Consider the following 19,821-nt stretch of genomic DNA (forward strand, 5'->3'; position numbering starts at 1 on the left):
TAATAATATTGTTTGTTGCTTTGTTGTTGTTGTTGCTGTTGCTGTTGTTGTTGTACACCGCTTAGAAAATTAAAAATACTTAGAGATGCCTTTAAAGAAATAAATAATAAGTAAACCAATTTCCTCAGTCCTTTAGTCATTGTATTTTGAAATGAAAGTGTGCTGGTTGCTTTCTACTTACGAACCCATGCAAACAGAGTGTGTGTGTGTGTGTGTGTGTGTGTGTGTGTGAGAGAGAGAGAGAGAGAGAGAGAGAGAGAGAGAGAGAGAGAGAGAGAGAGAGAGAGAGAGAATCAAATTATCCCCATTCACTTTATTGAGCCACTAGCAAAGTGTCATTTCTGTGTGATTCATGAGGAGGTACCCAAGCCCTGAAAAAAAGAATTCCCAGACCCCTGTTGACTTGAGTGTGCCTACGTGTGTGTGCAAGAGACAGAGAGGAACTGTTTACTCAATGTTGTGCTGTCTAAGGAATGCCTTTGGTACAACGTCACTGCCACTATTCTTGTATGTTTGCCTTCTAGCATCCTCCTGGTCAACTGAGAAGGAAATACAGTTCCTGTTCCACTATTTTCCTGGATGACAGCACAGTCACTCAGCCCAACCTCAAGTATACAATTAAAAGGTGGGTATGGTGGCGTTTTGTTTTTGTTTTACTTATTTCTGCATAATTGCTTCTATAACAAAGGCACTCCAAAAGAGGAGGGAGGACCTAATCTAGCCTTCCCCAACCTGGTGGGTGCTCTCCAAATGTTTTTGGAGTACATCTCCCATCATCCTTGCCCATTTGGCCATGCAGGCTGGAACTGATGGGAGTTGCAGTCCAAAACAGCTGGGTTTGCTTTGAATTAAATGCTCCAGTAATAAACCACATGCTTGCTTGTTCAGATCTGGTCTGAATGCTTCAACATTTGGCTTCAGAAGTCTTCTAAGGTTTTGTTTTGTTTTTACACATTAAACTGAACACAGGTACAAGCTATCTCAGCACATGTACACAGGTGTTTGTGTGAAAGAGTGTTTTTGTACAGTTCAGCTATTGTGTATGCAGCAACACAAGATTGAATACACACTGAACTTTCTATGTGAATAACTATGAGTGTACAGCTCAAGTATGCTGTACACAAATTGTACGCTTGTGAAACCGCTATAGTGAAAGAACTGTGCCATCAATGAACACAAACATTTGTTTTTCCACAAGGAAACCTTTGATTTTGCTACTGCAGTCAGGTTTTTAGTCATCTGCTCAGACTTTCAATATGTACATGTGGATGCAAACACACCATAAACCTTTGACCCATTAACATCATTGATGTTTATATTCAAAAGTTGTGGTTGAGCTTTGCAATTACCATGGCACCGAAATGTTAGCATATTTGTTTGTAAAAAAATAGTGCAAACTTCTAGAAGAGGCACAAATAATCCCCTTGTGTCCTTCCTTTCCTTCCCCTCCACAATTTGCTCCCAAAAGCCTTTGAAACCCCATAAAAGGGAAATCATAGTATAATTGGACCACGCTGTCTGTGTTAACTCATGATGCGTTGGGAAAATAGTGGTTTTCTTGTAAAAGTCCTTTTGAGGAGAAAATCTAGCTCCCTTTCTCTGTCTCTGTCTCTCTGCCTCTGTCTATAAGGGACACAATGGGAAGTTGTAAGCCCAGATAAGGCTAGCAAACAGTAAATTGTTGATAATAGAAGTAGATTGTTGTTCAAGAAGTAGATACTATAAAATCTCTTCTCTATTTTTCTGCTTCCTTTTAGGTTTTCTGTTAATCTCCTCTGAACAGTTAGACCTGCTATTATTTCTTTTCCTTAGTCAATTCATAAAACTCTTTCCCCCAAACAGATATCCTTATACCAAGTATACCCCTATTGCTGGCCTGTCTTTCTGTTCTCTGTCTCCATCCCTTCACTCAGTTCAGACATTGTCGTCCTTGCTGCAATTGCATCTGCCCTCTCTGTAAATTTATGTGCTGGATCCCTATCAGTTTCTGCAATTCCTCCCCTTTTCCCACTCCACTTTTGTTCCTCCCCATTACAACTCCAGGGTCTATCCAAAATATTTCTCAAGTTGAAGTATCTACACTTTGCTTGTGGTGCTGCAAAGGATATTGGGATGCACCACTCCAATTGCACTAGATTTGCTGGTATGCTTGTTTCATTGATGCCCCTAAAAGCATTGCATTCCCAAGCTTCCACTTGAACTACTTGCGAGGCAGGTTGAACCCCCCCCCCCGGCCTGATGCTGCTGCTCTCGGCACACGGAAGACCTCTGCCACCTTTGGCGGTTTCAATTCCCTCTCCTCTTTTGAATCAATTTCTTTTAAAATGCGCTTCTCTCAAAGATCTGAAGAAGCACTTTATTTAGTGCTGTGCAGATTGATAGGAGTTAGCCCTACGTGCTACAGGTTAACACCCACCACTTTGTTTATTGATCCCTGCTCTCTCCCTTGGCAAGAAATGGTTCCTACAGGTTGTCTGAGCCTTCTCAGAAGGTTAGAAATGGTTGTCAAAGCTTAGTAATGTGACTTTGTAGAGAACATTAAATTTGTAGCCCAGAACACTAACTCCGTATTTTCACTCTATGTTTTCTTTTACAGTGTAGCTCTTGCAATATATTACCACATCAGAAACAGGTACGTTTATGTTGGGAGACCCAATTATTCCCCCCGCCCCCCCATTCATTAGTTTCCTCTCACCTTCTGTTTAATTGCCTATAGTTATCATGTGCAAGCAACACAGTGGTACCTCGCAAGACGAATGCCCTGCAAGACGAATTTTTCGCAAGGCGAATGCGTCTTGTGATCTGATGGTGACTCGCAAGACGAATTTGTTTTGCGAAAAATTCGTCTTGTGAATCGCGGTTTCCCATAGGAATGCATTGAAATTTAATTAATGTGTTCCTATGGGCAAAAAAAGAAATTTCAATGCATTCCTATGGGAAACTGCGATTCGCAAGACGAATTTTTCGCAAAACAAATTGACTCACGGAACGAATTAAATTGGTCTTGCGAGGCACCACTGTAATACTTGGTTTAGGACCACTTCATATGTTACCTCAGCGGCACCAACAGTTCTCCAGGGCTTCAGACGGGGGTCTTTCTTAGCCCTGTCAGCAGACACCAGGGATTGTACCTGCATCTCTCTCTCTCTCTCCCCCTGGCCTTTGACACTTGAGAGATATATATTTCTAGGGCCCATCAAATTGTTGGGACTGTAATTTGTTTTAAATATTGTATTTTGAAATGGCTGTAGTTCGCCTTGGCACCTTGTGGTAAAGGGCAGGCAAGAAATCTTAAAAAATAATAAAGAGGATTAGGCAAATTTACAGAAGGCAAGGTAATCAGAGGCTGCCAATGGCTATGCTCTATCCCCACTGTCAGAGGCATTATGCCTCTGAATTCCACTTGATGGTAATCGCAGGTGGGCAGAGTCCACTCATGTCTAGCTTGTCCCACAGATATCTGGTCAGGCAATGTGAGAGCAGAATTATCTTTATTTATACCCTGCCTCCCCCCCCCCCATGGGACTCTAGGCAGCTTACAAATTGTCTTGCCAAATGCAAGGTGGTTCTTTTAAAACGAGATTCAGAAGTAATACAAAACACAAGTGAGTGAGAAGATTAAAGATTTTATTCTAAACAGCAAGCAGTATATACAAGCAAGCACCTCAATTTGCCACTTGGAAGCCCTCAAGAAGCGGCGATGTGACTCCCCACGTAGGCTCAGGTCTAAAACTCTGCCCACAACCATCAGATTTATAGATAGCTAACCTGTGTGGTTTGCCTGACTGGCTACGTGAAGATTATTCATTAGCCACCCTCTCCCAATGCCTCACCTTCTCCAAACAATGTCCAGCATCAAAGAAGGTACCTAGCCCTATCACTTCCTTCAACAGATTAGGACATTAAAGGCTGCTCTCGTGCCATCAAAAAACTTCAGAGACAAGGAGAGGAAAATGGAACAGAGGGCAGGAAGAGGGCAACCGAGTCAGATCACTAACTCATCGAAATGCAATTTTATCTTCTGGATAGATTGCCCATACACAAATAAGAACTGCTAAAAACATAAGAGAAAATCATTTTTAAAAAATTAAACATTAATAGGATTAAAACTTACACGCATTTATAACATCTATTAAAACCATACCAAAAATCGCAAGAATGGCATGGCATCAGCCCTTTCATTAAAAGCAGTGAGTTCCCAAAAGCCTGTCTGAATAAAACCGTCTTCACCTGCCAGTGGAATGACAGCAAGGAGGGAGCTAGTCTAGCTTCTCTAGGGAAGGAGTTCCAAAGCCTGGGAGCAGCCACCGAAAAGGCCCTCTCTCACGTCCCCATCATGTAAGGGCGGTGGAACTGAGAGAAGGGCTTCCCTCAAAGATCTCAAAACCCAGGCAGGTCCTGTACTAGATGGGCCATTGTCCTGATCCAACAAGCTCGTCTTATGTTTTTAAGATTTCAAAAACAAAAACAACACTATTGGAAGTTTTTGCTCTGCAACTGTGATATGAATCCTTCCCTTCTTGATGGTCACCTGGAAGAGCAATGACCGAATATGAAACATGTGTAAATTGGCCATGCCCATATGGCTCTGGGATTCCAAACACTGTAACAACACTATCGGATGGGGCTCTTAAAATAAGGCCAGGTCTCAACTTTCTTCCATCAAATGTTCATTGTCTGCTGAGTTTGCATAATTCATATGGCGGCTTTTAAGTTTCCTTAGAATTTAGACCAGCTTAGCAAGTTCCTTAGACAGAGAGCAGGATTGCAGGGCAGGTGTAGGAAGGAGAATATATATATATATATATATATATATATATATATATATATATATATATATATATACTCACCATCCTGAAGTAGCAGGGCAGCAAACTCACTAAAATCCCATCTCCTAGAAACTGGAAGTCTTGCCAAAGATTCCCTTCTAATTTCTTGGTGTTTCTGCAGACATAATATTAGCTGGCCCTTAACTAGGGTTGATGGATCAAAGTCGGGTTTGGGGATTATGCTCCCTTAGCCATTTCTCTCTCCCCTTGCTCTAATTTCCCCCTCTTCCTATACTGATTATCACAAACTTAGATGTGCTCTAAAAATAGTTTTCAGAACTCCGGAGATGAGCTGGGCATGAGCTTCGGGGTAGATGAGAGCTGCTGCTGCTGGTGGTGGTTTTGTTCTTTTACAACCTAACCAGTAATAATAATTTATAATAATTTATTATTTATACCCCGCCCATCTGGCTCGGCTTCCCCAGCCACTCTGGGCGGCTCCCAACAGAACACTAAAAACAGAATACAACTTCAAACATTAAAAACTTCCCTAAAGAGGGCTGCCTTCAGATGTCTTATAAAAGTCAGATAGTTGTTTGTTTCCTTGACATCTTGACAGGAGGGCGCCACTACCAAGAAGGCCCTTGCCTGGTTCCCTGTAACCTGTAACCTCACATCTCACAGTGAGGAAACTGTCAGAAGGCCCTCAGGGTGGTGGAGACGCTCCTTCGGGTATACAGGACCAAGGCTGTTTGGGGCTTTAAAGGTCAGCACAAAGACTTTGAATTGTGCTCGAAAACGTACTGGTAAATACAGTATTTTTTTTCAAGTGGAAATTGCTGTGGGAATCTTATTGTGATTGTCAGTACACAGCACGTTCTCTATGCGCCCTCTGCTGGACCTCGGGGATATTGTGCTTTGCTCTGAGCTGGCTCAGAGCAAAGGTCCTATCTAGTCCAGCATCCTCTTTGACCCTACAGGTAGCTAGCTATTGCCCATGGGAAGCCCTCAAACAGGGCAGGAAGACAGTAGCCCTCTCCCATTGTTCCATAGCAACAGGTTTTCCATAACAAACTGCCTCTGATCCTGGAAATAGTATATTTATTATTGTTGTTGTTATTGTTATTACTCAGTCACTTTTTATTGAAATGGAATCTCAAAGTGACTTACAATATAATACAAAAAATTGAAACTAACATAAAGCTAAATCAAAATAAAAGCTAAAAACATGGATATAACAAATCCCATCCACTAAGAGAGGCCTTTTGCAACAGTTCTATTGCGGAACAATCAGTGACTTAAGACTGGAACAATTCCACTTCTTCTCTGCATTTCAGCACAGATTCTCCCTCCACAACCTGTAGAAAAGGATTTCCCAAACTGTAGTCCATGGGCTGCTGGTGGACCATCAGCTTCGTTCGGGTGGTCTGTCAGATGTCTGTGAACAGTTAAAGCTTGTACAGAGTACATCACAGTAAATATAGCCATTAGCCATCATGATTTGTAGCCTGATCCTCTGTGAATTTGCCTGATTCTTTTTAAAATCCATCTAAAGTATTGGTCACCCCTGCATGTAATGACAGTGAATTCTACACATCTATTATGCATTGTGTGAAGTTTCACAAGAACTTAAAACATAAAATAAATGGGAAAGACTTTCACATTATGTTAACAGTTTGAAGTGTTTTGTGTTTTTTAATTGTCCAAAGCAGTGGCTCCTAGTTAGCTAAGTACGGTGGACCCCCTGTTTTTCAAAACCTAAACCATCGACCCCCTGCATTTGAAAATTTTGATATCTTTATGGTAGCTTTTGTTTTGTGGAGAGTGCCACAGACCCCCCCCTGGGTGGGTTGCGCAGACCCCTCCTGGGGTCCATGGGCCACCAGTTGGGAATAGTAAAACAACCCTCTGTCAACAATATTTAAATTTGTGCTTCCACAACCAAAACTATAAGCGCAAGTTTCTGTAATGCTTGTAGTTGTTTCTGCAGAGCAGCCTCCCCCAACTTGGTGCCCTCCCATTGTTGTTGAACTCCAGCTCCCATCATCTTTGACCATTGGCCCTGCTGCATGGGGCTGGTGGAAGTTGTAGTCCAATAACATCTGGAGGGCAACACATTGGCTATTCTGGATATTAAGCAGTTGATTAACGTGAAAGGAAATATTTGCATGAGATGAAACTTTATTATTGTCTGCAGCCATGTGGCTCTTTCATATACATTACTGGAGCAGTGTGAGAATAAGTCCACTGGGAAGTGATTCCCAGTGTATAGAGTTCTTTCATTTTGCCATAATAATAGTTTCCCACTTCCTCCTCTTTCGCCCACCATGGCATAACAAGTTGGTATTTTTCTTCTTTTCGTTTGCTCTTTCCAGGGACACAGATGGAAGGATGCTCCTAGATATTTTTGATGAAAACCTCCACCCCCTTACGGTAAAGATCACCTGCCTCATTCTTTCATTTCTTCTTGAGGTGCATTCTACCCACCCCTGTTAATTGCTTCTCCCCCACCCCAAGCCATGGATTGTAGTTTGCTCACCTTTTAAATAATGCTGTTCCTGCAGAAATCCGAAGTGCCGCCAGATTATGACACACATGACCCAGAGCAGAAGCAGATTTACCGCTTTGTGCGGACGCTGTTCAGCGCCGCTCAGCTGACTGCTGAATGTGCCATTGTCACCCTGGTGAGTATGCAAAGCCACCGTGCCGTCCACTAGGCTGAACCATAACTCATTGGGGAAGGACCATATCTCACTGGCAAAGCATCTATTCGTGTGCAGAAGGTCCTGAACCACTGGTCCTGCTAGCTAGGGATGATGGGAGTTGTAGTCCCAACAGCAGCTGGCACCCCAAGTTTGGGAAGCATCCCTACCTGGATTTGCAGTGCTATTGCCTCTTTAGGATTGCCCCGACGCCGCTTCTGGTAGTGCACATGCTTAGGGCATATTGTAAAACCACATGCCCCATTATAGGTGTCCATTCCTACCTTACTATATGCTTGTGAAACATGGACTACTTGTAAACGCCATCTCCAACTCCTCGAAAGATTCCATCAACGGTGTCTCCGAAAATTTTTACACATCACTTGGGAAGACAGGCGAACTAATGCCAGTGTACTGGAAGAAGCAAAGATCACCAGTGTCGAAGCAATGATTCTTCAACATCAACTTCGTTGGACTGGTCATGTTGTGCGGATGCCTGATGATCGTCTTCCAAAGCAACTACTCTATTCTGAACTTAAAAATGGAAAGCGTAATGCTGGTGGTCAACAAAAGAGGTTTAAAGACTCTCTCAAGGCAAATCTGAAAACATGTAGTATAAACACTGACAGCTGGGGAACACTGGCCTGCGAGAGCTCCAATTGGAGAACTGCCTTATCAAAGGTGTCATGGGCTTTGAAGACGCTCGAACTCAGGACGAAAGGGAGAAACGGGCTAATAGGAAGGCATGCAAACCCTCGCAGTGATCAACTCCTGCCCGGAAACCAATGTCCCCACTGTGGAAGGACGTGTGGATCCAGAATTGGCCTCCACAGTCACTTAACGACTCACTGTTGAGACCGCGTTCATGGAAGACAATCTTACTCAGGTACAAGTGATCGCCAAAGAAGAAAAAGAAGCCCATCCTGAGGCGTGAACATGATCAGCATGGCATATCACAATCGTTGATTTTCCCTTGGGGCAGTAAAGTACATTTTTTTCCTTGTAAAGAGATTGAGTGTTGTATGCAGCAAGGCACCTATGATTGGGGGGTTTGGGGATGGGGAATGGGGGGAGAGTTGTAGCCATTGCTATACAGTGGTACCTCTGGTTACAAACTTAATTCGTTCTGAAGGTCCGTTCTTAACCCGAAACCGTTCTTAACCTGAGGTGCACTTTCACTAATGGGGCCTCCCGCTGCCGCTGCCCCGCCGGCACACGATTTCTGTTCTCATCCTGGGGCAAAGTTTGTAACCCGAGGTTACTACTTCCGGGTTAGCGGAGTTTGTAACCAGAAGTGTTTGTAACCCGAGGTGTTTGTAACCCGAGGTACCACTGTATACAGTAAGGGAATCTATTTAAAGAGGGCTTAGCCTAGATTATAACTTGGCTGTGCGAAGGGATACTGTTACACTCTGCCCCGGTGATTGATTCATATAATACACAGGTGGGGGTTGTAGTCGTGCAGGCATCCCGTGGATGTTGAAGTCTGGAACTTTTCCACGTTTGTGTGCGGCTGATTGTAAATCATTATAGCTTCAAGCAAAGAATCTTGGACAACTGTCAACAACAGACAGGAGCATTAATAAAAGCTGATGGATGCACAAAGGGCTCTGTGAGTGACTGGCACACATTTGTGGCTGATGCAAAGTGAGCGCTTTAAAAAAAAGAAGAAGAATTAATCCTGCATATGCGTCTTGCTGGCGCGTGCCGGACTATCGAGCAATGTTGATAGCTGAGGGCGAGGGTCACCCACCTAAAAATAAGCCATTATTGCTTAAAGATCAAACAGGCTATTGCAGAGCTGGACAAGGTTCAGAAAAGGGCAGCCAAAACGATCAAGGGGCTCTCAGGAGCTAAGCTTACACTATTTGGGGCTTTTTTGTTACAGAAAAAAAAAGGTGAGTAAAGGACTGAGGGCTGATAAAGGCATGTAAGAATACGCACGGAATAATAATAATAATAATAATAATAATAATAATAATAATAATAATAATAATATAGTTATACCCCGCCCATCTGGGAAAACTCACATCCCATCCAATGAAGCTGAACGTGTTCACAAAACACATACTATATTTTTCACTCCATAGGATGCACCTGACCATAGGACGCACCTAGTTTTTTAAAGCAGGAAAACAAGGAAAAAAAATATTTTGCTTTCTTGAATTGTCCTAGGCATAGCAGCCAACTCCTAGAGACCTAGGTGCCTTTGCCCCCCCCCTAAATATTTGAGGAAGCTTCTTTTGCAAAGGGGGAAAGCTCCATTTTTTTGAGGATCAGCTCACAGTTGTGCATCTTTTTTGCAAAGGGGGAAAGCTCCATTTTTGAGGATCAGCTCAAAGTTGTTGAGCTTACCTTGCAAAGGGAAAAAAAATCCTGTTTTTATGGTGTTCAACTCACAGTTCTGCAGCTTCTCTAGAAAAGGAAAGGGACCCTTTTCTACAGTTTCCAGACAGAAAATCTAATCAGCCAGTCACATGTGCCGGGGAAACAAGCAGCCTCTCTCTGCAGACAACAATTGAGGCCTGGGAAAGGGGCCTGGGCAGGGCCGGGAAGGGAGCTAGCTCCCTTATCTTCCTCCCCGATCTCTTGCAATCAGCTGCTGAGTGGGTCCTTTCAACACTCTCTTTCCCTCTTGTTAGCCTTTAGCTCTTTCTAAAAAAAAAAGCAAGCCAAAAAAAGCACGATCTGCCTTTCGTCCCTGGGCAATTCAGCTCCAGGGACCACACATTCGCTTCATAAGACACACAGACATTTCCTCTTACTTTTTAGGAGGAAAAAAGTGCGTCTTGTGGAGCGAAAAATACAGTAGCTGGAATATGGGATTTGATGCCACGATGGCCATCAGCCTTAAAGACTTTAAAAGAGGATTGGACAAATCCATGAAGGCTAAGGTTATCAATGGCTATCAGCCACAATGGCTCTGTTCTGCCTCCACAGGCAGAGCTCACATAACTCTTGAGTACCAGTTGCTGGGAATTGCAAGAGCAAAGGTTTTATAGATGCAAAATCTTTGCCTGACGCCATCATAAGTCTTGAAATCTGATCGTCTGCGTGCAAAATCCCTTCTCTGTCCATTGGGCCACTGACTCTCTTATTTAATCTCAACTGTGCTAGATATGTTCCAGAGCCTTTCAGTCACGTGGCATAATCATTTAGCAGTGTCACATATGTGCCAGCTTAAGATGAGGCAGAGCAAAACCCTTGAAGTTGTCTAGCCTTTGCTGTCAGTTGATCATTACTTCCTTGAGTAGGCTGCAAAATGTGAATGTTTCTCCTCCTCCTTGCTTAATCAAAACTGCTGTGGATTATTGTAGCCTCACCGTTGCTCTGATTCTAACTGTCTTCCCATTTTCCATATCTCCCAGTGTGTGGCATCAATAGCTAGAAGATTGCAGCCAGGGAGATCTCAGCAAGAGGTCCCTATACCCTGGACAGCTCCAGGCAAGGCTCAAGCTGACTGCTTGGTGGAGACATCTCTCTTCAGCAGCAGTTTACACTCAGAAGGAGCCTTATATAGGGACTGTGTCTCAATAGCTACCTGTGCCTTCCTGAGAGGTTCCTCTTAATTTAAAGGGTCCCAGCCTTCTTCAGCAGACTTACATCTGACAGAGAAGATGAGACTTCAGTTGCACTGGGGCTTCTGAATCCGAGGAGACCAGTGCAATGTTCTCAGGCCGGAGGATTACTGGCTGCATGACTCTTCTTGCGAAAGCATTTCCAGTAGGCAAGGGGTTTCTGGGATCTGCTCTGAGGGCAGTTCCCCTTACGAATAGCCAGGCTCATCCACCAAGGAAGGGGAGCCCAAACACAGGATTGTCCCATCTGGGTTCAAATCCTGTCACTGGCCGATCACACACTCTCACCTAACCTGCCTCACAGTGTTGTTGTGAGGATAAAAGGTAATCATGTGCAATCCTGAGCAATTTGCAGGAAGATCAGAGGAAGAAAGGCAGGCAGGCAGGCAGGCAGGCAGGCAGGCAGGCAGGAAGGAAGGAAGGAAGGAAGGAAGGAAGGAAGGAAGGAAGGAATGTGTGGGTTTTTTAATGCTCCTTTAAACTGTACCTTCATTTTTGTCCCCTTGGTCAGATAAGATGTGATGGCAGCAATATACAATAACTTTATTTTTTTTACTATAATGTTGATGGTTTCTTCTGTTTTCAGCTGCTTCTTCTTTTGCCTGCTTCTCTTAAACAGGCAAAAACTAAGTGATGCTAAGGTAGCTCCATTTGTAACCAAAATTAAAGCATTTAAAAGGAACGCCAATTAGTAAATTTGCAATCAGTGTCTGAATAAATTGTATTTTATTCTATAACAGAATTATAGTTAAATGCATTTTATATTCCTAAAATAATAAAATGACCTTAGCTCTGTAAAGGGTGCTGAAGAAAGTATTGCCTATTTTTCAGTCGCCTCCCCCCCCCCATTTCCATTTAAAGTTACACATTTTTATTATTCATTCAAAAAATGTACATATCTGTTCTAAAGAAAGGGGAGCTGAACTCTCTTTCTTTCCTCGGCTTATTTATTGACAAAATAGTCCTCTGAGGCCAAAATAGGAATGTCTGACAACTTTGGGCATACTTACGGACTGCTGTGGAGGAACTATTTCACTGTATTGTCTTCCTGTACCATCCTGGAAACATACATATGAAGGAACCTACTTGGCAGACCCAGTAATATGTTTCTTTCCCATCCAAGGAAGTTCCCTCCCCATCCAGAGTTGTGGTGGGAAGAAAATTGAGTTTGAGTGTCAGTCTGCAAGGAGGCATTCCATGGAATGGGAGAGGGTTCTTTTCCCCTCACCCAAGGAGTTTGGATGTGGGACTGCATGGGAGGGAAGGGGATACAGTATCCCTCACCTAAGTGCCCCCCTTTCTTGTTCCCTATACCGGGAAAAAATCACTTAAAGTTTATTTGGAATTGCTTAAACTCAACCCTGCTTCACACACGGCCCACTGCTCTACCATGGCTAGATTCAGTTTCCAATTGTAAGCGACCCTGTTTCTCCAAAAATAAGCCGTAGCCATAAAATAAGCCGTAGCAGGATTTTTAAGCATTCAAGGAATATAAGCCATACCCCGAAAATAAGACATAGTGATAGGCGTAGCAGCAATGCTGGCCGCGGCAGGAGGAGGAGGAAAAAAACAAGACATCCCCTGAAAATAAGCCATAGTGGGGGTTTTTTTAAAGGAAAAATAAATATAAGACGGTGTCTTATTTTCGGAGAAACACGGTACTTGGATCCATGTTCTTTGTGCAGTTGCTGCTAAATCAAGACCCATTTGCACAGTTGCTTTGTGCCCTACATCTGGAAAGATGGAAAACATGACCTCGTGTGTACAATAAGTTGTGCTCCTTGCTTTGAAATTGCGAGGCACCTGGCTGGGTCGCCTTCTGTGATGAGGCCCGCCAGGAACAACACAAAGAACATTTACTAGCCCTTTCCTTACAGGATTCGAAAACCACATCAAATATATTTCCCAAATCCTGTCAGTGGGAAGAGCCTGTGGGTGGTGCCAGGCCAATAAATCCTGGTTTGAAGAATTAATGATCGTTCTGTGTTAGCTTGTGGTTCTCATTTTACAAGCATGAACCCCCAACTCTTCCGAGCATTGTTCTGAGGCTCTCTGTCCTTAGGTTTCTTCATCCAGTCTTCTCCTTCGTACTGTAAGTGGGTCCAAGGTCTGTTGTGTGCTTTGGCTTTCAGAGACTTAGAAACCAGTTTACAATATTTCTCCGGGGAACTTAGACCTTAACAATGCAGTTGAATTTACACATTTGTTTTCTTGCACATACATTTTTAGTTGTGAGCAAGCTTCCTTGCTTGATCTCCCTGCAATAGACCAAAGGTTGACCTGAATCTACAGCTGCATATTTCTGTGTTGGCATGCGGACAAAAGGGATGTGTAAACCCCTCCTGAGACATTTCACTAATCGTGCTGATTTTTTTTTTTGTTTTCTTCAGATGTTTCATCTGAGGAGAAATCTCCAGATTTGCCCTGTAGGTAGAATCTGGTGACAGCTTGTTTTAATTGTAAAAACGTAAGCACAGTCTTACCCCACCCTTCCTCCCAGGAGCTCAAGGTAGTGCACAGGAGGGCTGGCTGCTGCTCAGGACTTCTTCTGCAGAGCCTTTTGTCAGATTCAGTGGGATTTGCTGTAGCCACAATGCTAGGTGGGTTCTTCCTTTGCACTGAAAGGACAGGTCTCCAGGAGGGAAAAACTAGGAGAGGGGCAAATTGCCAGCCCTCTGTGCCCTTTAATTAAGTTCTTTCAATTAAAACCTGTTTTAACTCTACAAGAAAAGGCGAGTTGTAATTAAGCACAAACTATGTAATTTTCCTCACCGCTTCCAAAGCTGCCAAGAGATTTTGTCTTCTAATAGGTGATGAAATTAAAATCAGAGGGGAAGACAATTACATTATGATCCCACATGCATTAAAAGCCTTAATGAACATTAATTGAATGTTATGAATTTTATTTTTCAAATTGCCGACTGAAATGTTTTTGGTGTTTTTTTTAACTAAAACACACACCTAAATAGCTAGGTTTTTTGTTTTTACTTTTTGAACTATGTTTATAAAAATATTTCTATACCACCATCTCACAAAATATCGGTGGTGTACACACACACAGTAACAAATGAACAAACCCAAAAATAACAGGTGGGAGAAAGGCTTGAAATATATGAAATTCTATGTGCATTTACTATACCTGGGAGTTAGGTTTATTGAACAGAGTGGGCCTTGCTTCTGAGTAAACAGGTCATCCTGTTAAAATGGTATCTGGGTGTATCATGTGACTGTTAAAATGGGTCAGGAGCAGTAGTAGTAGTAATAATAATAATAATAGTAATAATAATAATAATAATACAGTAATAATAATTATTTATACCACACCCATCTGGCTGGGCTTCCCCAGCCACTCTGGACGGCTTCCAACAGAATATTAAAATACAATAATCTATTGAACATTAAAAGCTTCCCTAAACAGGGCTGCCTTCAGATGTCTTCTAAAATTCTGGTAGTTGTTTTTCTCTTTGACATCTGATGGGAGGGCGTTCCACAGGGCGGGTGCCACTAATATAAGCAAGTGGCAACAGCCATGCATTAGAATACCAGCAACACCATTCGCTCGCGTGCAATGTTGAGCATAGAATAAGTGGAAAGTCAGCTCTGTGGAGGAAACATAGAAGTGGCTTCTCACTCTGCCTGACATAAAACCCTAAGAGGAGCCGTGCAGGATCAGACCAAAGCCCATCTGGCCCAACATTCTAGTTTCACTGTGGCCAATCAGATGCCAATGAGAAGCCCATAAGTAGTATTTTTTGTTGCCTCAGATGTTTAATAGCTACAGACCACAGCTGACTAAGCTCAATTAGGACATCTTTAAATAAGGTGTTTTTATGTGAGGAAATTTGATAGTGGAATGCTCACTAGGGCAATCTGCAATGAAGCATGAAGAACAGGCTCGTGAATACTGCTTTTGGAGTGTAGTTTGCTTTACGTACATACTGAGTTTCCCCCTGATAACATAGATTGAGTTTAGTGGATAGGATTCAGGCCCTGAAGCCTGCAAAAACCACTCCCTGGAGACATTGGCTATTGCTTGCTTGGAGAAGAAGCTCTATTTCTTGAAACCTCTTTCCTAAGCATCATCGAACAGCACACACCACACCACACCACACCACACCACACCACACCACACCACACCACACCACACACACCATTGGAAACACCCATTAGCTGTATACACCTAGCATTCTAGCAACCTTGGCCAAGAGGCAGTTACTATTAGATAACACAAAGATGGGTGTGAAGTGGGTGTGTAAATAATAACACACAGATTTCTGAAGTGGAGGGTGATGCGTACTGCAGGAACGCCTGGAACTACTTGTTTTGCACCAGAACCGCTAGAAATACTGCTTCCTCCAATATTGGATATAATGTTTTAATTGAGTGCATCTGATGTTGCCAGTTGTAGAGGCCAAGGCAGATATGATACTGGTGATTCTTTTATTGTTTTAATTTTTGCAATCATTTTTATTTGATTTGTCAAGTATAAGTTTATAACAAAACCAAATACATTTCCATATACAGAGATTTCTCTGAATTTTGCGACTCCCCCCCTAATGTCAGTGTTATAACTGCATATTATATCATAATCTATATTTTATATCTGTCCATATTATCCATCACATTTGTTACAAGTGTGATTAGAATCCTGCTAATGTTTTATTCTGCTTACAGTGGTCTTCTAAATAAATAACACTGATGATTGTTTTAATCACGGTTACATTTGCAAGCAGCTGAAGAGATCATGTGCTCCCTTTGGGCTTATCTCTCTTCCAGAATACAAATTTCTCCTGCTAGGAAGTTAACGATTGCCAGCAGTTTTAACCATGGTTAGGGCAAGTCAGGGTTCCAGCCTAACTTTGCATCTGATACCTGTGTTCGGTTTCTGTGTTAAGTGGCAAGGCACGTCTGGTGCCTTTCGCTGATTGTCACTTAGCTGTTCTACATTGTCCTGATTAATTCATGGTTGTCCTCCAAACAGTCCTGTCTATGCTAAACTTTCCTGTGGCTAAATATGTCATAATACTATTTCCCTACTTGCCGGTATTTAGATGGCTTGGATTTGAAAATGCAATGTTAGAAGTTACCTTGATCGTATTTCTACCTATGACTCCTGAAGCCGTATTACCATACCAGTACTGATGAAGGCTGTCTCTCTGCAAGAGTCTGAAAATACCAGCAGTAAAGGGAGGCTAAATTGCTGTGGTTTTTCTTGAATATGGGCCCATGAATGTTGTATCAGGAAAGTATAGGAAGCTTTTGAAATGTAGTTTGCATGGCAAGTCTCTAGGGAACAATTATGTGGCAGTAAAGTGATGCTGACAGTACCAGCAATCTGGTGTTTTGGGCCATATGGAGCAAGTAATCACAAGGAGAATGGAGGGAATTAATTTCATAGGATTGTGTTTCAAGGTACTATAGTATTAACTTATATGTGCAGCTGGTGGGAGAGGGAAAATTCCAGTGACAATAGATATATACTTATGAATCTCTAGAGCATAATCCAGGGGGGAGGAACAGGATTTCGCCAGTCCTTCTCTCTACCAATAACTTGGGCCAACTTCCTCATTATTATTAAGCCACAGTATGTTTAAATGAAGCACATTGTGCATTTTTTAAATAAATAAAAAAAACCCTGCCTACCCATCTCTCCCCACACATCCTTTCTTTTGTTGTTTTCCTTTTGTCTGTTTTTAGATTGTAAGCCCCCTTGGGGCAGGGATGTGTCAAACCTGTCATTCGTAAAGTGCCATGAATCAACGAATGAAAGGACTGTGTCTTTTCAGGTATATCTTGAAAGACTTTTAACTTACGCGGAGATAGATATATGTCCAGCAAACTGGAAGCGAATTGTGCTGGGTGCAATTCTACTGGCATCAAAAGTTTGGGATGACCAGGCCGTGTGGAATGTGGACTACTGTCAGATTCTGAAAGATATCACCGTTGAGGACATGTGAGTTCACTGTTCTTTCTGTTGTCCCCATGATGTACAATAGAACTGACCATTATTTTGCCTTAAAAAAAATAGGTTGTTGTTTAAATTTATTATGATGATCTATCTTGCATTGCACACCACTTTTGGAGCTATTTGGTAGAGAAATAAACACAACAGATAAATAAACAAGGTTGGAGCCAGACTAAATTCGTAGTTGAGATTAGGTGCCGCTGAAATCAATGGGAGGTCCCCATTGATTTCACTTAAGTCCCACTGATTTTTCTTAAGAGACGTAATCCCACTGATTTTTCAAAGAGAAGTAAGTTCAACTAAGTTAGGTTGGATTCAACCCGGTTAGATGGGTCTTCTGTCTTAACTATTGGCATTCTCACAATGCCTAATAGAATTACCACTGCGTAGGAACTGGTATTTAGAGGCATGCTACCTTGGACAGTGCAGGAAGATGATAGCCATGCTGGCTGGTCTTATTCTCGTTATGCTTTGCTGCAGGCTTGAATGATGGCAGTCCAACACTTTGCAGAGTGGTTTCCTTTATGGTCTGCTTATGTGGGTGCAATTGCTCACGCTAGATGTACCTTGGTGTGCCTAAACCAGGCATCCCCAAACTGCGGCCCTCCAGATTTCTTGGCCTACAAATCCCATGATCCCTAGCTAACAGGACCAGTGGTCAGGGATGAAGGGAATTGTAGTCCAAAACATCTGGAGGGCTGAAGTTTGGGGGTGCCTGGCCTAAACAGAAATCAAGCAGAATTCTAAAATCTTTGCAACTTTCAAGAAGACATGGGTTAGTTTTACAGAGTAAGGAGAAAGGGAAGCTTTAGTCAAACGCATGAAAGAGGAAGAGAGCAGAGGAGGCAAGTGATGGAGCGGCTTTCAGACTTCATCAAAGTAGGATGGTTCCTTGGTTTACACTGCCTTTGCCTCAGGGTGTTCTGGTTATACCTCTTCTTCCATTGTGAAGCATTGGAGTTTCCTACACAGGTACATCAAAAATAGTGAAAGTCGATCTGAGCTTGTTTATATTTATGTGTGTTAGCTTGTGGAACAGATGCTGCTTTGGAATGAAATTCAACAGTATACAAAAAGCCCTATTTAAAAGCTCATAAAACAAAGAGAATTTGATTCCCCAACAGATTATATTGTGTAGTTCTCTTACAGTCCAAAATTCCTTGTACAAGTCAAAATGTGCTGGAACTTGTCTGACCAAGTAAATCACAAGCAACCAAAGCACGGGACTGATCTAATACACTTTTTTTTTTTGTATTGGCGACTGAGCATCTGCTGTTAAATTTCATACTTGGCCATTGCTGGGAAGTGAGCCACAAGCATGCAATGGAAATGAATGCTTGATAGTCCATTAACACAGTGTTTCTCAACCTTTTTGGGGCCACGGCACACTTGTTCTATGAAAAAAAAATCCCGCGGCACACCAACTCTGTGCCGCCCTATATTTAGTTTAGTTTGGAGGGGAGACGTAAAGCATGCCACCAGGCGCAGAGCCTGCGGAGCGAGCGGGGACACGTTAGACGGCACGCACAGACCCCAAGCGGGCAGACACGGGCGCGCAGCTGCCGCCGCCTCCCTCCCAGCCGCCCCAGGCAGCCGCCGCCGCTCTGGCCCGGCGAAGGGAAGCCCTGCGCAGCCTTCCCCGCCTGCCTCCTCCTCCCCCTCCTCCGGCTGGATGCCGACTTGTACACTTACTGAGGTGCGGCGACGAGAAGGGCGATTTGCATTGTCACGTGCCTGGCGGCCGCCAATAATCAGCACTGACCCGCCGGAAAGGAAGCCGGCTTCCTTTCCGGCGGGTCAGCGACGTGACAATGCAAATCGCCCTTCTCGTCACGGCACACCAGCCAGATAAAAGCTTACCTTTGACAACCTTTTGTTGAACCTGAACATTTGGGTGGGTGGGGAGGAGAAACTGTCCCCAAACTGCCTGGGCTGAAGATAGCTCAGGTTCCCATGGGATGTCTGTGGACAAGCTTAGAATATGTTTTCTTTCTCTGGTGTCAGCCTGTTATAAGACAAAGTAACTTATTGTCCTTCGGGTCAAGAGTTTAAAACGTGTCTTGCTATTTATTTTGCAGGAATGAGTTGGAACGCCAGTTTCTTGAGTTGTTGCAGTTCAACATTAATGTTCCCTCCAGTGTTTATGCCAAGTATTATTTTGATTTGCGATCCCTGGCAGAAGCAAACAACCTGAGCTTTCCATTGGAGCCGCTCAGCAGGGACAGGGCATATAAACTTGAGGTGAGACCCTTGATCTCCCCTCATCACAAACACCTTGTGGATGTGGCAAGCTGACCTTTTATTTTCCACTCTCTGAAAAAATTCTAACAAAAAGTATATATATTCAATTCTAACAAAAAGCATATATATTCAATAAACAAAGCAATCAATTTACAACAGTATCATACTGTACAACAGCAGGATAAATGAAAGAGCAAAGTTTTAGGCTACCTCTAGTGTGGCTGGGATGTCAGAGGAGAGAGATGGAGAAGGCAGAACCTCAAACCAGAGAGAGAGAGAGAGAGAGACCATTGCCATTGCTATCTGTGTGGGCTACAAAATTGGAGCAATGGGGCAGGAAGTGGGTTAGTGAGCACCTGGGTGGGCTGCGTGGCAGACAGACTGTGTTTGGCTTGCTAGGGTCTCAAGTTCAACAGGCTTGGATTACAGAGAAAGATGATGGGGCCATAGCTTAGTTGGCAGAGCATGGGCTTGCAAGCAGAAGGCCCCAAAGTAAAGCCATGGTATCTCCAGTTTTTTGGGGGGAAAGCAAAGCCCAGGTCTAGCCGTTGGTATTTCTAGTTAAA

General features: G+C 43.1%; 1 protein-coding gene across 1 annotated transcript in view; it reads left to right on the forward strand.

The window, feature by feature from the left end:
* The window catches only part of CCNY (cyclin Y), a 111,796-nt gene that overhangs the window by 88,193 nt on the left and 3,782 nt on the right, over positions 1–19,821 (forward strand). The window contains exons 4-9 of the mRNA XM_035130426.3: positions 525–625; positions 2,597–2,632; positions 7,145–7,202; positions 7,334–7,453; positions 16,836–17,002; positions 19,093–19,255. Of these exons, the coding sequence (XP_034986317.1) occupies positions 525–625; positions 2,597–2,632; positions 7,145–7,202; positions 7,334–7,453; positions 16,836–17,002; positions 19,093–19,255 (645 nt within the window). The remainder of the gene's footprint in view (positions 1–524; positions 626–2,596; positions 2,633–7,144; positions 7,203–7,333; positions 7,454–16,835; positions 17,003–19,092; positions 19,256–19,821) is intronic.

This window comes from Zootoca vivipara, chromosome 11 (assembly GCF_965207765.1).
Source record: "Zootoca vivipara chromosome 11, rZooViv2.hap1.1, whole genome shotgun sequence".
Lineage (NCBI taxonomy): Eukaryota > Metazoa > Chordata > Lepidosauria > Squamata > Lacertidae > Zootoca > Zootoca vivipara.